This window comes from Canis lupus, chromosome 14, assembly GCF_048164855.1.
Source record: "Canis lupus baileyi chromosome 14, mCanLup2.hap1, whole genome shotgun sequence".
In the NCBI taxonomy this organism is placed as follows: Eukaryota; Metazoa; Chordata; class Mammalia; order Carnivora; family Canidae; genus Canis; species Canis lupus.
Window position 1 is genome coordinate 6,882,980 of NC_132851.1, and position 24,532 is coordinate 6,907,511.

The 24,532-nt window shown below is 35.0% G+C and overlaps 1 protein-coding gene across 38 annotated transcripts in view; it reads left to right on the plus strand.

Annotated features, from left to right (window-relative positions):
- The window catches only part of RIMS2 (regulating synaptic membrane exocytosis 2), a 581,405-nt gene that overhangs the window by 110,204 nt on the left and 446,669 nt on the right, over positions 1-24,532 (plus strand). For 27 of the 38 annotated variants that reach the window (XM_072774146.1, XM_072774140.1, XM_072774145.1 and 24 more), the window contains one exon: positions 16,120-16,131. The exons of the other annotated variants lie outside the window; for them this stretch is intronic. In XM_072774146.1, the coding sequence (XP_072630247.1) occupies positions 16,120-16,131 (12 nt within the window). The remainder of the gene's footprint in view (positions 1-16,119; positions 16,132-24,532) is intronic. 38 annotated transcript variants of the gene reach the window in all.

Below are 24,532 nucleotides of genomic sequence, written 5' to 3' on the forward strand. Positions count from 1 at the left end.
TATTTTTGGGACAAATCCCATCTACTTGTGATGGATTATCCCTTTTATGTAATAATGGGTTTGATTTACTAAGGTCTTGTTTACAACTTTTGCTTCATGACTGTTATTAGTGTCTGTAACTTTTTCTTGTAATGTGTTTCCTGGATTTGAGTATCAAGTAATGCTGGCCTGATAAAATGAATTGAGAAATATTTCCTTCTATTCAGTGTTTTAGAAAAGTTTCAGTGGGGTTGGTATTCTTTTTAATATTTTGTAAATTTTACCAGGGAAGCCATCTGGACATGCTATTTTATTTTTTGGGAAGGTTTTATAGTAGAGTTTCAATTTTTTAAATAGACATAGAATTATTGAAGTCATTTATTTTTTCTTGAATGAGCTTTCGTGTTTTTCAAGGAATTCCTCCAGAACCTCACAAATTGTCAAATTTATTGGCATAAACCTGTTCACAGTATTCCATTATTATTCTTTAATATCTGTAGATTCTGTAGTGATGCTACCTCTTTCATTTCTGATGGTGGTAATTTGTATCTTTTCTCTTTTTTTTTTCCTTCATAGTTTGGCTAGAAATTTATCAGTTTTAACAATCTTCTCAAATAATTAGTTTTTTGTTTCATTAGTTTTCTCAGTTGTTGATATCATCTTTGATATTTATATTTTCTTTAATTCTGCTGCTAATTTTCTCTTTTTCTGGTTTCTTAAGGTGGGAGCTGAGGTCTTTGCTTTGAGATGTCTCTTATTTTTCTAATATAGGATTTTGTGCTGTTAGTTTCCCCTAAGTATTTCTTTGATGACATCCCCCAAATTCTGATAGATTGTCTTTCATTTTCATTCAATTTAAAGTACTTTCAAGTTTTCCTTTTCTTCTTTGACCCATGAGTAGTTTAGAAGTATGTTTCCAGAGATCTCTATGTTTATGATTTTTAATTTAATTCTGTTGTGGTCCTAGGCATACTCTGAATACCTTGAATCCTTTGAAACATATTCATACTTATATTATGACCAGAATATGGTTTATTTTGGCAAATGTCTGTGTGTACTTGAAAAGAATGTACATTCTTTAATTTCCTGGTAAAGTGTTTTTAAATGTCCTTTTAGTCAAGTTGGTTAATAGAGTAGTTCAAGTCTAGTATATCCTTTTTGATCTTTTGCTTACTTATTTTATCAATTAAGAGAGGGATATTGAAATATACAACTATATTTGAATTAGTCTGTTTCCTTTTGCAGTTCTCTGTATTTTTGCTTTTGTTTTATATCTTTTATTTTTGTTTTAAATGCATAAACATTTAGGATTATTATGTCCTATTAATTAATTGACCCCTTTATAATCACTTAATGACTTCCTTTGTTCCTGGTAATAATCTTTGCTCTGAAATCCACTTTGTCAAATCTTAATAAAGCCACTCTTTCTTTAATAGAGAATATTAACATAGTTTACAGTTTTCTTTTACTTTAGTCTAATTTGTTTTCATATTTAAAGTATTTTTCTTATGGGCAGCATATAATTGGGCCTTGCTTTCTTATTCAACTCATAATCTCTCAATCTCTACCTTTTAATTAGGGTGCTTAGATAATTTACATTTAATATAATTTTTGATATGGTTTGTTTGGTTATATCATTTTGCTTTTTTCTACTTGTACCATCTGATTTTTTTTTTTTTGATTTTTGGGTTTTTTTAGTCTTCTTGAATTACTTAAGCACTTGTTATAATTCAGGTTATCTCCTTTGTTGACTCATTAACTTTGTTGACTCTGTTTTATAGCTTTGTTGGTTCTTTGTTTTGGCATTTTATTAATTGCTTCAGGATTTGTGATATACATCTTTAAATTATCATCATCAGCCTTAATCAATACTATATCATTTTACGTGTAGTATAAGAATATTCCTTTTTAAAAAAACATTATTTAAATTCAGTTAATATGACATTATATATAATAATATAACATATTATTGATTTCAGAGGTAGAGGTCAGTGATTCATTAGTCTTATATAATTCCCCGTGCTCATTTAGTCACTTGTCCTCCTTAATGTTCATCACCCAGTTACCCTATCCCCAAACTGAGCAACCCTTAGTTTGTTTCCTATGATTAAGAGTCTCTTATGGTGGGTTTCCCTCTCTGATTTCATCTTGTTTGTTTTTTTTTCCCTCTTTTCCCCTATGATTCTCTGTTTTGTTTCTTAAATTCCACGTATGAATGAGATCATAGGATAATTGTCTTTCTCTGATTGACTTATTTTGCTTACCATAAGATCCTCTAGTTCCATCCACGTCATTGCAAATGGCAAGATTTCATTTTTTTGATGGCTGAGTAATAGTCCATTGTATATTTATACCACATCTTCTTTATCCATTCATCTGTTCATGGACATCTGGGCTCTTGCCATAGTTTGGCTATAGTGGACATTGCTGCTATAAACATTGGGGTGCAGGTGCCCCTTCAGATCACTATATTTGTATCTTGGGGTAAATACCTACTAGTGCAATTGCTGGGTCATAGGGTAGCTCTATTTTCGACTTTTTGAGGACCTCTCATACTGTTTCCAGAGTGGGTGCATCAGCTTACATTCCCACCAATAGTGTACGAGGGTTCCCCTTTCTCCGCAACCTGGCCAACATCTGTCGTCCTAACTTAATAATTTTAGCCATTCTGACTGGTGTGAGGTGGTATCTCATTGTGGTTTTGATATATTTTCCCTGATGCCAAGTAATGTTGAGCATTTTTTCATGTGTCTGTTGGCCATTTGTATGTCTTCTTTGGAGAAATGTTTGTCCATGTCTTCTGCCCATTTCTTGACTGGATTATTTGTTCTTTGGGTGTTGAGTTTGATGAGTTCTTTATAGACTTTGGATATTCACTCTTTATCTGATGTGTCATTTACAAATATCTTTTCCCATTCTGTAGTTTGCCTTTTGGTTTTGTCAACTGCTTCCTTTTCTCCGCAAAAGCTTTTTATCTTGATGAAGTCCCAATAGTTCATTTTTACCCTTGTTTTCCTTGCCTTTGGAGACATGTCCAGCAAGAAGTTGCTGCAGCCAAGGTCAAAAAGATTGCTGCCTGTGTTCCCCTCTACGATTTTTATGGTTTCAGGTCTCACATTTAGGTCTTTCATCCATTTTGAGTCTATTTTTGTGTATGGTGTAAGGAAATGGTCCAGTTTCATTCTTCTGCATATGGCTGTCCAATTTTCCCAGCACCATTTATTGAAGAGACTTTCTTTTTTGCCATTGGATATTCCTACCTATTTTGTCGAAGATTAGTTGACTTCAGAGTTGAGAGTCCGTTTCTGGCTTCTCTATTCTGTTCCACTGATTTATATGTCTGTTTTTGTGCCAGTACCATACTATTTTGATGATTACAGCTTTGTAATTGAGCTTGAAGTCCACAATTGTGATGCCACCAGTTTTGGTTTTCCTTTTCAACAATCTTTTGGTATTCGAGGTCTTTTCTGGTTCCATACAAATTTTAGGATTATTTGTTCCGACTCTGTGAAATAAGTTGATGGTATTTTGATAGAGATTGCATTGATTGTATAGATTGCTCTAGGTAGCATAGACATTTTAACAACATTTGTTCTTCCAATCCATGAGCATGGAACGTTTTTCCATTTCTTTGTGTCTTCCTCAATTTCTTTCTTAAGTGTTCTATAGTTTTCTGAGTACAGATCTTTTGCCTCTTTGGTAAGGTTTATTCCTAGATATCTTATGGTTTTGGGTGCAATTGTAAATGGGATTGACTCCTTAATTTCTCTTTCTTCTGTCTCATTGTTAGCATATAGAAATACCACTTATTTCTGTGCATTGATTTTATATCCTGCCAAGTATAAGAACCTTCCAATAATGCATTTCCATTTCTACTCTTTGGATTTTATGTTATAGTGTGATGTATTTTACTTTTACTTATTTTATAACCCCACAAGACGCTGTTATTCTTTTTTGCTTAAAAAGTTTAAATAATCCCACAAGATGCTGTTACTCTTTTTTGTTTAAAAAGTTTATCTTTTAAGGAGTTTTAAATAATAAGAGAAATACTGCATATTAATGTGTCATTATCATTTCTGGTACTATTCATTTCTTCTCATAGATCTGTATTTCTATATGGTAACATTTTATCTGCCTGAAATATTTCCTTCAATATTTATTGTGGTGTGAGTCTGCTGCTGACGAATACTTTCAACTTTTTGTGCTGAAAATTTTGCTTATTTTTCTTAAACATTTTTTTCTAGGTATAGAATTCTACATTGAGGGTTGTTTTTCAGTTTTTTAAAGATGTTGTTTCACTGTTTCCAATTAAAAATGTGATTATACCATTCTCATCTTTGTCTTTCTGTATATAATATGTCCTTTTTTTCTGATTGCATTTTTAAAGATTTATTTATTTATTTTAGAGTCAGAGAGAGAAAGCATGCATGAGCATGGGTGGGATAGGAGGGGCAGAGAGAGTCTTAAGCAGACTCCGCGCTGAGTTGCAGAGCTGACTGCAGGGTTCCATCTCAGCATCCTGAGATCACGACCTGAATTGAAACCAAGAGTCAGTTGATAAACTGACTGCACCTCCCAGATGTCTCTGTCTAATTGCTTTTAAGATAATTCTTTTATCCTTGGTTATATGAAAATTATGATTTTCTTTGTGTATTTTTCTTCATGTTTCTTGTGTTTTGAACCTTTTTGAACTTTTTGGATCTGTGAGTTTATAGTTTTTGTAGGGTTTTGGAAAATTTTGGCCATCATTTCTTCAGATATTTTTATTGGGCTTTTCTTTCTTTTTCCTTCAAGAACTCCCATTACCCATACATAAGGCTGCCTGAAGTTGTTCTACAGCTCACTTATGTTCTTTTGATTAAACCAAATTTTTTTTCTTTGCTTTTCATTTTAAGTATGTTTAATTGCTGTGCTTTTGAGTTTACTCTTTGTGTGTGTGTGTGTGTGTGTGTGTGTGTGTGCAATGTCATCTGCTGTTAATACCATTTCGTGGTTTTTTTTTTTTATTTTTTGGTCTCAGACATTGTTTTTATGTCTAGAATTTCAATTTTGGACTTGCAAAAATATTTTCTATGATCTACTTAAGTTTTTGTACATGTAGAGTACATGCTCTGTAATAACTGTTTTGATGTCCTCTTCTGCTAATTTCAACATCTCTGTCAGTTTTTGGTTGGTTTGATCGATTATTCTTGTTATGCTCTGTGCTTCTTGACTCTTTAAATGCCTGTATCTTAGATGCCAAACACTGTAAATTTTACTTGTCGAGTCTGGATATTTTTGTATTTCTATAACTCTTCTATAGCTTTGTTTAGTGATGCAGTTAAGTTCCATGGAAACATATTAATACTTCTGCATATTTCTTTTATAGTTGTTAATTTGTTCTGGTGTGGTGCTCAGTTTAGTACTAATTATTTTCTTCTTCTGTTGCAAGGCTTTCCTGAGTATTTTAATCATTTTTGTGTACATTTATTACACGAGAATTAAGAGTTTTTCTAGTCTTGCTGGTGGAAGCATCCACTATTTTCTTTAACTCTTCAGATGACTTTTTTCCCTCTCTGGGGTATTTTCTCACTTGCATGCTCACTCATCATTACTCGCTGAATACTTGAAGGGATTCCCTACAGACCTCTGGGGTTCTTCCTCTATGCAGTTTTCTCTTCTCTGTAAGTTGGCCTATGAAATGCACCTGTGTTGGCCTCCTCAGAATGTTTGTTCTCAGTTGTTCTCTTCATCTGAGGATGTTTGCCAAGCTGAACTTCAGCTCCTCTGTACTGCTCTGTTGCTTGGAAAGTCTCTCAGAGCAGTAACCTGGGGCAATTGTAGAACTTACCTTGTTTGCTTCCCATATTTTAGCTATCTTTGTACTTTTTTTGCCTCATGTCCAGTGTCTTGAAAACTGTTTTTTTTCTTTCATATATTTTTCCCATATTTGTTTTCCATGCAGCTTGGAGAAATCTTGTTCTTGCTACCCCATTTAGGCCACAAGTGGAAGTCTCTAATGACATCTGATTATAGTTTGCTTGAGAAGATATTTTCTGGTTTCTAATGCATGGTCACTTTATGCTGAGCAAAGTTGTAGTCAGTAAATTGAGTACAGTGAAAAATACTCCTTGAAAGTGTTTTACTGTTGTCAATTATAGAACTCTGTATGTTGTAGATTAGCCTGGTGGATGGTTTATGGAAGAAAGAAGGAACCAGAAGCAGTACTTTCCACTTTTCTCATGTTTCTTCTTATGTCTGAGGGAAGTATTAGGGGAATGAAACATAAGAAAAAATAATCTAGATTTTAGCTTGAGGATAATTTTAGATTTCTTTTATTAGCTTTTTACATTTTCATTCATAATCTATTTGAGGAAGCATTCCTATGTATGATATGTATAAATGTTGTTTATATTCTAAATGAAAAAAGTATTGAATTCAATTTCTCTTTTTAAATTGGATCATCCTATGTATGCTTGGTTGCCTTACGTAAAAGAAGAAGGCTTTTGCTCTCAATAGATGCTGAATACACTTTTTGATTTATCATAGCCCCAAAGGATTAATTAAACTCAGTGAGATTTGTTCAGACTATTTTTATGATGTAGAGTAATGAGAATACAAATATTTTATAGCTTAAAATTTAATTATAAAGCTATTTTAAAATTGTTTTAGTAATCTATGAGAACAAGATAAAGAACTTTTGTTTTAATTTTGAGGCTCTTTCATGTGGAGCCATCCTTAACAATTAATTAACTCTTTTGAAGTACATTTATGATTCAGCGAGAATAAATGTAGTGCAGAACATATGGAAGTACCAATACAATAAGTTTTTATGAAATGTTACTTTAATTTATAACCTTTTATGATGATACCCCCTTAGTAAATTAAAGCTTATATATTTAGTTCAGATTTAAAAATAATGACTTTATAAGGAAGAAATTATTTTGTAATGGTAGGATGGTGATTCTAATAGGACGAGCATTAAAGGTAATTTACAATGAAGATTATTTTAAGCTTCAAAGCATAGCAACCTTAATTTTTTCTTTCTTGTGCTTTTTAGTGGGAAAAATAGATAACCATGTGCTTAAAAGATATCTAATTTTGAGAAAGAAAATAATATACATTTTTCAGAACTGTATTAATTTACAAATGTAACAGATGTGATTTTTTTTGTTATAAACTATCAGATTTAAAGCAAAATGAATTATAGCTTTAGAATGGTTATAAAACAATGTGGTCCTTAAGCAAGTCCCTTAAAATTTATTGCCATATTTGTATTCAATATATCATATGGTAAGAGTGAAATAATATAGATGTTTCTACTATATAACCAAATCGTTAAGTATCATTTATATGAATGATTTTAATGACTTAATGATTAATTAAAAGGAAGATGATGGCATAAGTTGAGACAATACAAGAACCAAGTTCTGTTTCTGCCTTGGTGTTGTGTGACTTTTAAAAGACATGTCACTTCATGTCTTGGTGCTTCTGTTTTAAAATCTATAAAATTAAAGAATCAGTTTGTGATTGCTAAGGTCTGGGGTTTGACATTTTATAATTTTACAATTAATACTAGGTAACTCATGTAATGCTTGAAGTACCTAAAAAGTATTTTCATATAGCCAAATATATTTACTGCTTAAATTTTTGAAAAGGAATTGAGAAGCTTCATTAATTCTCTTATTTTACTATATCTAGTACACTGTGTGTTGAGCTTTGGTTTTTATTCCATCCCACATTTACATGACACTCCCATGTCATTTACATAACACTATTTTAGTAAACTGTTTTCATAAGGTAGAGCAGGCAAGCTTATTAGAATTATATAATTCATAGGACTACCCTTAAGCAAGTGGCTGCATCAGGTGGATCCTTAACTTCAAGCCTCAATAACCTGGAATGTGTGAGAATATTATTTGAAATGGTTGTAGAATTTAAAAGGAAGAATTGTTTTCCCTCATTGATGTCAACCTCCCTAATGGTACAGGATAATATAGGGACTGTGAGAAACAGTCTAGCTTGCAGAGTCTTGGGACATTTTATACTTCTTCATGCATATCAGCATCATGGAAGGAGGCAAAATAATGTTGTAGATTGAGGGTAAAGGAAAACATTTTCATCAAAATTTACAATGAGCTCATTCCTTCTCCATATGGTATCTTTTATATGGTTTTCACCTGGCTCATCCCCCACTTGCATCACCTGTAGAGCATGACTTAGTGAGTATTACCTAGAAGAACTAGTAAACTTACAAAGACTATTGTAGTTACCAATTTGGGATTGTTTATTTTCCAGAATCTCTGGATGATTCCATAGGCATTTTATACTCTGAGGTGTATGGCAGTGGGCTTAAAGTGAGGTAGTGCACCCCTGCTGTGGAAGGAAGGCTTTCTAGAGATTAGATGAATCTGAATGACTTACAGGGCAAAAATTTCCGTGTGTATTTTTTCATTTTTTTCTTAAAGTTGATTTACCTGAGAACATTTCTGTTTTGTGGAATTTTCTTTCTAAATCACTTTTACAATTGCCTTAAACTCTTGAAACCAAAAGCATGCTCTTTAACACTACTTAATGTGAATCTAGTCTTTATATAATGTATTGCCTCAGATGTCAAAGTTTCTGGGCCAGGAAACAAAATGATTCTAGAATGTATTGTCCTGAGACAGAGTTCCTTAAGGGCAAAGCAGTGAGAGGTTTTGTAAGAAATATAGAAAGGGGCAGCACCTTATTTCTTTCAGGCAGCAGACTTCTGGTGAGACTTTGGTACTTCATGCCTCTTTTTTAGAGTTAGAATTTTGATGGGAGGTGATTGTCATGGTGACCCATAATGCCACATTTATTTGAATTTAAAAATGAAGTTGGACATGAGAGAAAGTCATATTTTTCTGATGGCTTCTCAGTGTGGCCTGGTTTTCCAAATAGGTTGTATGGTAGAAATTCTCCATATATTGAATGAGGTAAATCTGCAGCTCCAAGATTTGATAAAAATATAATTAAAGCGTATCTATAGTATACAACATATGTGAAAATGCATTCTTTCCAACTATTTAAACTTAAAATTTAAATGTTATACTAAAAATGTGTGAGGGATATGTGGTTTTAGAAATTTATTTTAGAGAAAAGAAAAAATATGGACTACTGATGTATAGTAGGTGCAAGGTATGCTTGGCTAATAGCATAATTGCTAACCAATAGCTTGGTTGATGTGCATTTGAAAGCTCAATGTCTTCTTGCTGTCTACTTGCTCCTAACCACTTGGTGGGAAGAATCCTGCTCAGTACCTAATATCTGCATCAATAAATGAAGTAGGCATGCCTGGGTGGCTCAGCAGTTAAGCATCTGCCTTCGGCCCGGGGCATGATTCTGGAGACTCGGAACTGAGTCCCACATCGGGTTCCCTGCGTGGAGCCTGCTTCTCCCTCTGCCTGTATCTCTGCCTCTCTCTCTCTCTCTCTCTCTGTGTCTCTCATGAATAAATAAATAAAAATCTTTAAAGAAAATAAATGAAGTAAGCTCCTTAGTAGATAAGGTGAGCACCAAGTTAAATAGATTTTACTTAGCTGGTATGGAGAAGATTAATAATAGTATCGGCAATGAATTCTAATCATAAAAGTGGACTATCTTGTAGTTTAAAAGAGAAAGAAACTCAGGATATCACCAAAATTGCAGCATAGTTAGACACTAGGTAGGGGAGCACAAAGGGAGTGGAATGCAGACAATATGTGAGTGAAGGATTAGACATAGTTATGAATTCCTCTACCATTTTGAAGTGGAATACACAACAAATCTCACCTAATTCTTTTTCAAACAATCTGAAAAAAAATATTTAGCTTCAAATATAAGCAAAGAAATAAATGTTGTTTATTACCTAAAACAATGTTGTTGTTTTTTTTTAAATTAAAAATAATTCTGGGGCAGCCCGGTTGGCTCAGCGGTTTAGCGCTGCCTTCAGCCCAGTGCCTGATCCTGGAGACCCGGGATCGAGTCCCACATCGGGCTCCCTGCATGGAGCCTGCTTCTCCCTCTGCCTGTGTCTCTGCCTCTCTCTCTGTGTGTCTCTCATGCATAAATAAATAAAATCTTAAAAAAAAATCTGATCCATAAAAAGAAGGGGCATAAGGGGACACAAAGAAACTTTTGGAGGTAACAGATAGGTTTATTAACTTCATTGTGATGATGGTATCATGGATGTATTCATGTTTAAACTCATGTTGTATACACGAATATATGCAGTTTTTTTGTATATCTGAATAAATCAGTATATGGCCCAATTGAAAAAAAAGGATATAAGATTCTTTTTTTGAAATCTTGTCATTTTAATTCCCTTTAAATAAATATATTAGAATACCACTGAATCTCACTTAGGTCAGAACAGACTGTGTATTTTGTTGCTGGAACAACCCCCAGATCTATTCCTTTTATAATTTTCAGTATTTTGAATGGCACCACTACTTTCACCTAAACCAGAACACCAGGAATGCTCTCAGGTTTCTATCCATCACCACTCATTCCTCACGATGCTTGGAGATGATCATTTCTTCACTATTTATGCAAACTAGTAACTGTGCTCTTACTTAGGCTTTTATCCTCCATCACCTTGACAAATGTAGTCTCCTAACTGGTCTCTCTGCATCCTTCACACATTGCTATTGTGATATTTATAAAATGCAAATTTGATTATTTTACCTTCTGCTTAAAAATTAGTTAGTGATGACTCATTTTTTGAATGAAGTTTCTAATGGCATAAAGGGCCCTATGATTCGTACCCATCCTAACTCAAGGCATATGCTTCACTCCATTCTTTATGCCCTGGTCAAATTATACCATTTGCCTTTTTTCTTAAATTATTACTGCTATTATCTCTTATGCTTTGGCTTACCCTGCCCCTAGACCCTATTCCTACCTATCACCCCTACCCACTTGATGAACATTTACTCTTTTTTTCTGGATTTAAGCATCATCTCCCCATGATGTTTTCTTTGGGTAACTCCTGCGAATTAAGCACTCACTCTTCTGTGGAGTAAGTGCTCAATGGATTCAAAAGACTTCTAATCTAGTACTCTTAATATTTTGTTGTTATTTTTTCTTTTTCACTTTTTAATTTATATTTTTGCATTTCTCCTTCACGTCTGGCTTCCCAGTGCACAGGTTGGAAGGTGGGCTCATCTGTGACTAATCTAAAATGCCATTAATATAGATTGGGGCTAATTACTCAGTCCCTCTTGGCAATCCGGCGCTGGGCTTCTTGAGACAGAAGCCTTTTAGAAAACTCTGGGAGGACATTTCCACAGGGAGGGGCCAAGACGCCCCTGCAACGCTCACCAATCCCTAACCTCCTGCAGCTCGGTTTTCTTTGGAACAGCTTATTTTGAGGATTTTTTAACCCCCTCTGGCTACACAGCCTAAACCATTGTACACATCAGGAGCCCATTAAAGATAAATGTCCTGGCTTCTCCGTGGCAGAATGACCAAACACAAGCGCAGAGCGCCTGCACTCACCGTAGCCAGCTCTCTGATGGCTTTGCAGCTGCTCTGCTCTGTTCTCCAGAGCCTTCCTGTTGGCAGACTTTCCTGATCACCTGATTATCAGGTCAGGTTTGAAGCGAGCTGTGAGTCCAGGGAGAACAGTGAAGAGAGTGGATGGAACCCCTTGTTCTCCGGATCTTTCGAGCTAAAGGAGCAGGCGTCTGAGAAGAGGCCAGGAGCCCCTCCCTGAGTGCAGGAGTCCCAGCCTGGCTGCCGGGGCTAGGGGGTGGCGTCCCGGGGCCAGGGGGTGGCGTCCCGGGGCCAGGGGACTCCCCATGTACTCTGCTGTGTGGAGGGCCACTCCCCGCATGAGTGCTGGGCTGGAGCTGGTGCAGACAGGAGGCGGGAGGGGGAACAGTCCTCCAGGAAGATAAGCTGGTTCACCCAGGGGCCCAGCCTCTGTCCACCTGATGTCCACACCTGTGGCTGCCCGGTGGCCTCTATCTCCTCCACGGAGCCACAGCTCCACGGCAGCAGGGGCGTCAGCTTGCTAGCCCTGCTGTATCCCTGCGCCAGCATAAGCCTTGGTGGGAGGCTTCCGAGCAAAGGGACCAAGATGTGTGTCCAGCTCAGAGGCACAGGATGGAGAGCTGACATCGACCAACTCTACAGTGAGAAGAGCCCAAGCCGGGTGGCAACTGCTTGCAGTGGCTTTTGTTAACATTTTATTGTTAAGTGACTGTATTTCTCTAAGTCCTCTCGTTTACTGTAGGCTTCCAAGTGTTTGGCACATAATAGGTCAGTATAAATAGTTGTCGAGTGAATGAACAGAAGAAAGAAATCCGGTGTACTTATTATGGGCATGCAATTCTGGGATAGGTATTGTCTTTTTTTTTTTTTTATAACTGATTTTCTTTTTTTTTTTTTTAATATTTTTTTTCTTTATTTATGATAGTCACAGAGAGAGAGAGAGAGAGAGAGAGAGAGAGAGAGACAGAGGCAGAGACACAGGCAGAGTTCTCAAGTCTGGTAATTATAACCTGAAGTAATTTATTGATCAATTAAATTCACTTTTAAATAACTATTTATTTATTTATTTGAGAGGGAGAAAGAGAGAGGCTAGGGGATAAGGGAGAGGAAAAGAGAGAATCTTAAGCAGGCTCTACACTCATCATGGAGCTTGACATGGGGCTCAATCTTCCCACCCTGAGATCATGACTTGAATTGAAGTCAAGAGTTGGACACTGGGGCATCTGGATGGCTCAGTCAGTTAAAGTGTTTGCCTTCAGCTCAGGTCATGATCCTAAGGTTTTTGGGATCAAGCCCCACATCGGGCTCCCTGCTCAGCAAGGAGCCTGCTTCTCCCTCTCCCTCTGCTGCTCTCCCTGTTTGTACTCTCTCTGTCAAATAAATAAGTAAAATCTTTGGATGCCCCCAAAGAACATTTTAAAATTCAAATTATCCATTTGCTTAAAATAAAAATATTTCTCCACACCAAGTTATTTTTTATATTCTATATATCTATATTTCATATTTCAGGATATAATTTTTATATTTCATCAGTCTTGTTTTAAGATCCTTGGTGATATATTTATACACTGCCTTTGATTTTCATGCAACTTAATTCCTGTTTATTAATGAGATTAATATCACATTTGACAAATATAGTGAAACTGACTTAATTGTATTACTAAAATCTGTTTAGAAATTAAAATCCATTTTGAATTTCTTTTCTTTGGAAGGCTTACTAGTTCAAAGGAAAGGACCATTTTGATTAGGATCATTGTTCTCATTCTTCCTGTTCCTTTGAACAATTTCCTGGGGGATTTTATGCACTTCTGTAGCTCCAAATACTGTATACATTCTGATAATTTACAGATAGGATTTTTCTTTTTTTTCAGATAGGATTTTTAAAAAGATTTTATTTATTTATTTTTATATTTTTTAAAGACTTTATTTATTTATTCATGAGAGACACACACACAGAGAAGCAGAGACATAGGCAGAGGGAGAAGCAGGCTCCATGGAGGGAGACCAATGTGGGACTTGATCCCAGGACCCCTGAATCACACCCTGAGCCAAAGGCAGATGCTCAACAGCTGAGCCACCCAGGCGTCCCCAGATAGGATTTCACTAGCCAGATTATTCTTTTGAGCTCCAAGTCCATCCATATAGTTTTTACTGAAAAATCTTTGTTGGGATGTATTAATTGGCATCTCAAATTCACATGGTCTATACCTGAATTCATTATTTTCCAAATGTGTTTCTCATGTGTTTCTTCTTTCTCTTCCAGTTGCCCAAGCCAGACTCACAGTCCTCCTCTACTTCTTCCTCTTCCTTATTCAATTATTAATTATTAAGTATCAAGTGCTAAGAGCCTTATTTCCTTCTTCGTATCTCTTAAATCTGTCTACTTCTCTCCATTTCTCTTGCTACTACTGTAGTTCACACTGCTCTCACCTTTGTTTCTTACCCAAAACATTTCAATATCTTCTCTCTCTCTCTCTTTTTTAAGATTTTATTTATTTGAGAGTGAGAGAGAGCATGAGCAGGGGGAGGAGCAGGAGAAATAGACTCCCCACTGAGAAGGAAGCCCTATGCTGGGTTGCATTCCAGGACTCTGGGATCATGACCTGAGCCCAAGGCAGATGCTTAACTGACTGAGCCACAAAAGTGCCCCATATTTGGTATCTTCTTAAATGTCTCTCAGTTTCCAGATTTGTCTCCTAATCAGTGTGCACTTTATAGCATAGGTGAAGATTCAGTAAATAGTAGCTAATAATATTATACCTTATTTATAAATCATATAATAGGTTTTTTATTTTTTATTCTTGTTGAAAGATAATAAAGATATGATGGCAGTAGTATTTCATAATGTTTTATAGCTAAGTTTTTCAGGTATATATTATAGCTAAAATTTAACTTATCTGCTCAGAGGCATTAACTAGCAAATTCATTAGTTATAGTTTCATTTTATTTCATTTTTGAAATTTCTGCAAAGTGAGTTAATTTTTGTTAAAGTGTTATGCTTCTAAGTCTGGGCAGATATTAACATAGTTAACCATGGAGGCTTTAGTTCAAACATATCAGTTATAATCTAGTTATTCCCAAATACTTGTATTCCAAACATACCAGTTTTGTGCTTTTTGCATATTTCATGTTCTTCTTTGCATAAAATATTCCTCCTTACTGGTCTTGCTTGACATTCTCTTCTTTATTCTTTAAAGACTGATTACTTGTTAGAAACTTTCTCTTAACCTTTTTTCTTGAAGTCTTTTTATCTCTTCAATCATTTGTGTTTCTATGGTGATTTGTTGTTTTCCTACTTTTAGAAGTCTCTCTGTTCTACAGTAATTTTTTTTCCGCTCTAATACTTTTAGTTCTTTGATGGCAGAAACTGTCTTACTTAATTTTTATGTCCCAGAAATCTAGTGTGTCTGGTACATATGTATTGACTGCTCCATAAATGATTTTTGTTGGACTATATGATTAGCAGTAGATGTCTTGGGCTGTGTACAATAGCTTTTTATATGATTTTTAGTTTTACCATTTGTAATAAATGAAGCAGTCAAGAGCACAGGAATGTAAAGAATGCAGTCCTGTCCCTTCTATGCAATATCCTATGTTTTAGGAGATTAAAATATTAGATACAGAACTCTATGCCAGGTACTCTATTGAGAGCTTTTTATGCTATTTTATTTCAGAAATTCTATAAAGTAAATGTTAATTCCTATTTTTCAGATAAAGACTTAGAGAGCTTTAGAAAATTACACAAGATGTACAGTTAGAAATGTTATTTTTTAAAAAGGTGGAATTTTAAGATAGGTCTGTCTGATTGCAAAGTCCTTCCTCTTAGCCACAAGTATTACATACAGCCACCCATATTTCAGAGAAGCAGTAATACTTCAAAACTCATGATTTTAATTTTTAATTTGTACAAGTTCTTATAATAGATCATTGTTATTACATTATTACTTTTACTGTTATCATTATTTTATATTTAAGTAAAGAGAAATGCAACGTTTTAAAACTGTAGGATATCTAATTATGTTCTCTTGACCAAATCATGCATCTTGCCATTTTATTTTCCACATTTATAATGGGAAACCATGACCCAAAATTATCAACTGTAACCAGTATCATTTTATCTTTAATGTTTTTTTTAATTAATTTTTTTCTTTTTAGTTATAAAGTTTGGAAGGCTTCTAAATTAATGGGACAGAAATAACTTTTAGAAGCAATATGCATAATTCATATAAAATTTTGTCTACTTTTGACAGTGTATGATGAAAGATAAATAGTGCTGATGTGTTTTCTTATATCTGTATTTAAAAGTTCTTTTCTTTAATATTTTTCAGTTTCTGTCTGAGTTAAGTGGGATTTTATTTATGGAAAGAATATTCTCATTTTTCTGATGTTTGTATATTTAATTGCTTTTATAGAAACCATTCTGTTTATATCTTTATATATTTGAGTATATGGCATGCTCATGCTTGAAATGTATGGAAGGATTTTTCCTTTTAAAATGTTTATATTTCAGTCAAAATGTAACTTAGACTTTTTCAGAATTTTTATTTCACTAACAAACTCTTAAAAACTCTTACTTGTTTTAAGAATGGAATTAATTATTATTTTTTGTTTTGTTTTGTCTTTTCTGTCCTTTCTAACTTGCCTTCGTGGATTTCACACCAGGAGGACAAAGTGGTTAGAGTCTTTTCTTCTGTCTAATATTATTTTTTTCTTGCTGTTATTATTGCTAATTTTAATTTTATAGCTGTATTTAATTTGTATACTTCTAAGTGTTTTATTACAGCTGTAGTGCATGATAATTGCTGTATATAGATATATTTTAAGCATGCTATCTGATTTTACTGATAAACACATTTTACTATATTATAGATGAAAATTTGATTACTTTATTTGATTCTTAAAAAAGCTTGCCTCTTTAGAGTTTTATATTTTTTTAAAGAAGATATTCTAGCATTCTTTATTGTGATCAGAGTTCCTTTCATCTTATTATGTTTTCCTAAACTCAACATTGTATTGGTCAGCATTTTTAAAAGAAGCTTCTGAGTTAGTATAAACATTTAATCTTTATAATAATGTCTCAAGAACATTGAACATGGATTTTCTGAAGTGTAAAGTTATAGTTGATTTGAGTACTTAATATATTTTTATTTTTCTTAACAATATATTGTAGAGATTGGTAAAATTTATCTTATATCCTCATGTTGAATATTAGATATAATTATAATTTTAAAATACTCAGGTGTATAGAATTTGATCACAGGCAGGATTTAAATAATCTGCTGGTGTGTACAGAAGTCTGATTTGGATTTGGATCTGCTCTGGAGACTGGTGACTTCCTGCAAACATAGATAAATTTTTTTTCCTATTCTGATTCCTTTATGAGTCAGACTAAAGCTTGAGGTCTTTTCAAGTTTTCCAAATTCAAATTGGTATAATACCAAAAAAGAGATCCTTTAGCTGGTATCTTCTAAACAATACCTTTTCTTTTGTTGGTTGGAATATTTTTCTTCTCTTCAGTTTTTACTTACTTGGTTGGGATAATGTAGCTATTAGGCAAATACTGGTGTGGGTTAAGAATGAAATTTCTGAGCAGAAGAAAAGATACTGTGATGTCCTTCTTCCTTCTCCTCCTCCTCCTCCTCTTCTTCTTCTTCTCCTCCTCCTCCTCCTCTTTCTTCTTTCTTTCTTTCTTTCTTTCTTTCTTTCTTTCTTTCTTTCTTTCTTTCTTTCTTTCTTTTCTTTCTTTCTTTTTCTTCTTCTTTTCTTCTTCTTCTTTCTTCTTCTTCTTCTTCCCTATAGGAATTCTAAAGTTTGAAGGCAGTTTTGAGTACGTAGAGTTAATTACCATAAACCTGTTTCAGACTGTACATCATCCTCAATCCAGGGCAGGTTCCCTAGAGAACCTACCAGCTTTCACCAGCCAGCTTTATTAGCTGACTCTCAAGTAGTCCAATTCAAGCAGTTCACTACCTTTCGAATCTCTGGTGCTACTTTTGTGTCTAGAGTTAACACAGGATACATAATCATTTGATTATTATCTGTAGCTTTCATAATGAATTCTGACACCTATACCAGAAATGAGACTCTCCACGATAGCTACAATAATGACTTCATGTGCTGACAAGATTTCATAATATCACAGTCTGTATTTTAAACCACAGATAGGCTAACAAATAAAAGTATGTGAATTTCATGTGGATTTGGAACATTGCAAATAAAATTCAACAGGACTTTTTATGACACTCTTTATGCAACCCTGCTTAATAGAACTTTCACCGATGGTGAAAATGTTTTGTATCTTTAGTATCCGGTGCAGTTTCTAGTCACATGGAGCTGTTGAACATGTGAAATGTGGCTAGTGTGGCTGAAGAATTGAAATTGAAATTTTATTTAATTTTAATTAAATTTAAATAGCCATATATGCCTAATGGCTAAAGAAACCCCAAGCTTGGATAGCAAACATTCTGTGACTATTCAGCCTCTAAGGCACTACCCTGTACTCATAATAGCAGTATGATGTGTATACTAGTAGTAGAGATACAAGCTGTACAGGATGCAGGAAGGCTACACTTGCCAGTGCCAATCTCTTATATAGCTGAGGAGGATAATGGACAAGGGACATCTTCTTAAACGGTGGAACCAGAAAATATGAAAATACCCAAAGGAGAATAACTGAATCAGGGGCTGCCAGATAGGATAACCAAAGAAATTAAAGTATGTTCATGTAGGGATTGCTGTGTGTTATGGACAGTTGACCACCCTATCTTTCTTATTCTTGCTGTGTTTGAATGAGTTTTTGTTGCAATTACTCTGTTCTTTCTCCATCATTGTGTATTGAGTATGTTGGGAACAGATAACTTGTCTTTCAGTGTGTAGTCAGTGGTTCACAATGATGTATACTCGACTGTGACGAAAGATTGCTCTACCTCAGAGATCCTAGATTCAGAGCTAGATTTTGTAACTAGATGAGACTCTGGGATTATCTCCCTTAGGGAGGTAGTGAATGTGTTACGTGTAAAATATATATGTGTAATGTATATATATGTATACACATATACTCACATATATGGACTGGACTGTTGACTAGTTGAAAGAATGGACTGTTCAATGGCTATCCTAACTTCGTTCTCTCTTACAATCCCCAATGGAAGTGATGGGGGAATAGAGGGACTAGCTGAGGACAAAGCACGAGCCTGGGGCAGCACGTTGACAAGTCCTTGAAACAGGCAGAGGGGCATTCTTCTATGGACTCAACTGCCTTGATGTTCATACTTTGCTAAGGGCAAAAGGCAATCTTAGCCCAACCCCCAGTAGCCTATAAGCCTACTTTAACATATAAAAATTCTTTTAGAAATTTCCCTTTATCTCTAAACCCCCAGGATACATATTGGCAATCATCCTCCAAGCACATAGCCCACAGATATACATCTGTATGGTCTCATGACTCAGGTTTTATTAGATGGTAATAAGTGACCTTTTCCCAACCATAGCTAACCCCTTCAAGGTCCTGGAAACCTTGCTTCCAAAATTCCTTAGACAGTATGCTATCCCCAGATGCCTCCCAACTGCCAGGTATATAATCAGCCACCCCTCACAGGCCCAGGGCAGTAGCTCTTCCTGCCCAGGGGTCCTGCCCCCGTGCTTTAATAAAACCACCATTTTGCACCAAAGACATCTCAAGAATTCTTTCTTGATTGTTGGATCTGGACCTCACTTATAATTCCAAAACTTCATCAGAAGGACTTGAAAAATACAAAAATTTCTAGATTTCCTTGCAACTGTGACTCAGTTCTAGCAAAAGAGATGTAAGAAAATTTATGAGGTCTTCTAGAAAGTCATGATTTTAAAAAAAAGATGTAGCTGGCACTACCTTTTAATGCAAAAGTTTTATCTTGAGCTCTACTAGCCCCTTGTGAAATGAGGGAAAAACCGAGTATTGTAATTATTAAGCATGACATTGTTGAGCTACTGATATAATAGTATTGGACATCTTTCTTCATGTGAGAGAAGTACCCACCCTTCTCAACATACTCAATACACAAGCTTTCCTAAGAGAAACCATAGTGGTGATGTAATGTGGAGCAGGGAAACCCTACAAACATTCAGAGTTGTCCTTCAGAAATACAGAACTAGAAGAAAGAAATACATGTTGATCATTGCCCAGATACTCATCTGTTTTTGCCTCTGTAAGTATTTGAAGAATTAGTATCACTTAACATGTCTGCTTCTATATTACATATAAATTATCTCAGTTGCAAACAGTGAGTTAAAATGAATATGTTGGTTTTAGAGATAGAATATTTTCTTAAATATTAATTTAAACCTACTTCACATAGAATCAAAGAAAGAGGATTAAATTATTATTATTTTTTTAGAGATTTTATTTACTTATCCATGAGAGACACAGAGACAGAGAGAGAGAGAGAGAGAGGCAGAGGGAGAAGCAGGCTCCATGCAGGGAGCCCTACGTGGGACTCGATCTTGGGTCTCCAGGATTATGCCCTGGGCTGAAGGTGGCGTTAAACCACTGAGCCACCGGGGCTGCCCAAATTATTTTTTAAATATAATTTGGATGTTTCTTTGAATTTTGTGTGGAACAAATAAGAAAACTAAATTTCTATGGTAAATTATTTGTCCATAGAATAGAATATATCCGTAATACTGACCTATTCATGTCTAGTGAGAGCATAATGAAATTATAGCTTTGGGAACAGAGCAATGCTCATTTCACTTTCTAGAGATAATATTATCTGTTTATGTAAAGACTACTTTAATGAGGACTCCCACCCCCTTTTTACAACAATGATGAATTCTCTTAGGTTACCAGTGTCTCTTGAGACAGTAAAAAATAAAAACTTTTTACTTGTTATTGACAGGTTGCTGACCTTTATCATAAAAAACAATGTTACTAGTGGTTCTTGTTATTGAAATGAAGGGTGTGGAAGGATGATAGTATATCTCACATTTCACAAACAGGAAGGTTATCTCTTGAGTTGTAGCTGCAGCTAAGATATGCTGAACAAAGTGCTTTGTTTTCACAGAAATTTGATGCTTTTTCTGATTTAAGCACATTATTCAGGCTTCCATACCTATGTGTTTATTTAGCTGCTTATTGTAATTCTTTTTGGAGTTGCAATTCAGCAAAAAGGTATTTGTATAGCATATTTGATTTTTCCATTTCACCTGGGCAATAGCTGTGCAGATCTGCATGTCAGTAAATATTGTCTTAACAGTAATAAATTAACTTCTTTGCTTTTGCATTTCTATTTAATAACAATAACATGTATGTGATATTAATAAAATTGTTCTGGATATTGAATATAAGAGCTCTGTAAGGGCCAACTTTTATAATAAAATCACAAGAGTAAAAGCTACCACTACCATTCTGCCTCTTATTATAAGTCTGACAAAGACCAGAATTTGTACATTTTCAGTAAGAATACTATATAAACCTCCAGAATTTTTTGTTAGCAAAATAGAAGTATTTTGAACTGTATTATTTAGACAATATACCATACAACAAAAATATGGAAAAATGCTTTTAGAAAACGGGGAGAGAGTGGAAAGAATTGGTAAAATAGGTAAAAGAGACTAAGATATAGACTTCCAGTTACAAAATAAGTAAGTCACAGAGATGAAAAGTACAACATAGGGGATATATTCAATAATATTATAATAACATTGTACAACGACAGATGGTGACTGCACTTATTGTGGTAAGCACTGAATAATGTATAGAATTATCAAATCAAATGTTATACACCCAAAACTAATATAACATTGTATGCTAATTACACTTCAATTAAAAAAAAGGCGGGAAGAGTTTTGAGTAAATCAAAAGACAGAAATTGTAGAGCTGAGAAAACCGTGCCTATTTGAAAGACAGGAATAAAAATTACATCAATAAAGAAAGACTGTTGTATATTTGCTTGGATATATTATATATTCTAAATAAAGTGAAAAATTTGTAATTTTAAAATCCTTCACCTGATCAGTTGCATAGTTTTTGTAAATGGGCAAGTGAATTTTGTAAATCTCATTCTAGGGCTCTTGTAAAAAGAGATTAGGGCAGCCCTGGTGGCTCAGCGGTTTAGCGCCGCCTTCAGCCCAGGGCGTGATCCTGGAGACCCGGGATTGAGTCCCACATTGGGCTCCCTGCATGGAGCCTGCTTCTCCCTCTGCCTGTGTCTCTGCCTCTCTCTCTCTGCCTCTCTCATGAATAAATAAATAAATAATCTAAAAAAAGAGATTAAAATTCACATTGTGAAAATTCTGTGAAATGACATATCTATAAGATAAAATATTCTACAGGGAAATTATAAAGAATATATATGACAAGTGAAAATAGTGATAATTATAATATGTTGAAGTTTTTAGAAGTTGATGTTACTAATAATAACTGATTTAAAGTGACTCTCAGTTTGGCTGTGATAGAGATCAGAGGAAGGTGGAGAGACCATGATGCATATTTACAATTGCAGCATAGCTAACTTCTTGAGAGCAGAGACAAATCATACATTTTGATTACGTGTTTTGCAACTTCTCCAAGTTTAGGTAACTTTTGCTTTGATCAAGTTATTCTAATCGGGTATTCCATTCCATTGAATCTACACCTGAAATAAGACCTGTTTCTTTACTGTCTTTGAGATTCCCATGATTCTATTTGACATTGAGCGATGTTAGGGTCTGAGGTCCTAACAGGGTCTGAGGTGGGATGCATCATGAAATGGTTAAGAACAAAAACTCTACTTTTGGGGCACCTGGGTGGCTCAGTGCAATGTTGAGCGTTCAACTTCGGCTCAGGTTGTGATCCTGGGGTCCTGAGATTGAGTTCTGAATTGGGCTACCTATGGGGAGCCTGCTTCTCCCTCTGCCTATGTATCTGCCTCTCTCTCTCTGTCTCTCATGAATAAATTAATAAAATCTTAAAACAAAACAAAAAAAACACTCTACTTTCAAAATGCCCAAGTTTAAAGCCAGCCTCTATTACTTTACTAACTATTATTTGGACCAGTTATGTCACTACCATAGCCTTACTTTCCTCATCTCTAAAATGGAGGTAATATTCTTTTTTTTAAATAGTCTTTTTTATAGCTGAATAATAGTTCATTTAATATATATACATCTTTTTTATTAAAAGGTTTATTTATGAGAGACACACAGAGAGAGGCAGAGACATAGGCAGAGGGAGAAGCAGGCTCCCTGCAGGGAGCCCAGTGTGGGACTCGATCCCGAGATCTGGGATCATGCCCTGAGCCAAAGACAGACGCCAAACCACTGAGCCACCCAGGCTTTCCATATATACATCTTCTTTATCCATTCATCAGTTGATGGACACTTGGGCTATTTCCATAATTTGGCTATTGTCAATGCTGCTGCTATAAGTGTCGGTGCAAGTATGCCTTTGAATTCATTTTTTGTATTTTTTGAGTAAATACCTAGTAGTACATTTGCTGGATCATTGGGTAGTTTTATTTTTTAACTTTTTGAGAAAACTCCATACTGTTTTCCAGAGTGGCTGTACCAGTTTGCCTTCCCACCAATAGTGCAAGAGAGTTCCCCATTCCCCACATCCTCATCAGCATCTGTTTCTTATGCTGTTGATTGTAGCCATTTGACAGGTGTGAAGTGATACCTCATTATGGTTTTGATTTGTATTTCCCTGATGATGAATGATGTTGAGCATCTTTTCATATGTCTGTTAGCCATTTGTATGTCTTTTTTGGAAAAGTGTGTATTCATGTCTTCTGCTCATTTCTTCACTGGATTATTCATTTTTTGGGTGTTATGTTTTATAGATTCTTTATTGATTTTGGATACTAACCCTTTATCTGATATGTCATTTACAAATATCTTCTCCCATTCCGTAGGTTGCTTTTAGTTTTGTTGATTGTTTCCTTCACCTTTTTATTATGATGAAGTCCCAAAATTTTATTTTTGCTTTTGTTTCCTTTGCCTCAGGAGCATACCCTGAAAGAAATTGCTATAGCCAATGTCAAAGAGGTTACTGCCTGTGTTCTCTAGGATTTTTATGGTTTCAGGTCTCACATTTAGGTTTTTCATCTATTTTGAATTTATTTTTGTATTTGGTGTTAAGAAAGTGGTCCAGTTTCATCCTTTTGCATTTGCTGTCCAGTTTTCCTGACACCATTTATTGAAGAGACTGCTTTTTTCCCCACTGCATATTTTTTCCTGCTATGTCAAAGATAAGTTGACCATATAGTTGTGGGTTCATATCTGTTTTTTTATTTTGTTCCATTGATCTACTGTCCATTTTTGTGCTAGTACCATACTGTTTTGATCAGTACAGCTTTGTAATATAATTTAAATCCAGAATTATGATGGCTCAAGCTTTGTTTTTCTTTTTTTTTTTTTAAAGATTTTATTTATTTATTCATGAGAGACAAAGAGAGAGGAAGGTAGAGACAGAGGGAGAAGCAGGCTTCTGAGCTGAGCAGGGAGCCTGATGTGGGACTCGATCCCAGGGGATCATGACCCATACCGAAGGCAGGCACTTAACTGACTGAGCCACCCAGGCACCCTTGTTTTTCTTTTTCAAGGTTCCTTTGGCTATTCAGGGCAATGACATGGATGGTACTAGAGAGTATTATGCTTAGGAAAATAAGTCCGTCAGAGAAAGACAAATACCATATGGTTTCACTTATATGTGGAATTTAAGAAATAAATCAAATTAGCAAAGGGGAAAAAAAAGAGAGAGAGACAAAGAAACAGACTCTTAACTCTAGAGAACAGACTGCTGGTTACCAGAGGGGAGATGAGTTGGGGTTGTTAAATAGGTGATAGGGATTAAGGAGAGCACTTGTTGTGATGAGCATTGGGAATTGTATGTAAGTGTTGAATCACTATATTGTACACTTGAAAGTAATATTGCACTGTGTGTTAACTAACTGGAATTTAGATATAAACTTAAAAAAAAAGAAAAAAGAAAAAAATGGGGGCAATATATTAGTATACAAGAATAGTGCCTAATCCATAGGGTTGTTGTATTTAATTTTTGATTCTTTCCCCAGGACTCTGAGGACCCTCTTTCCTAAGTGCCAAAAAGGAAAGTAAT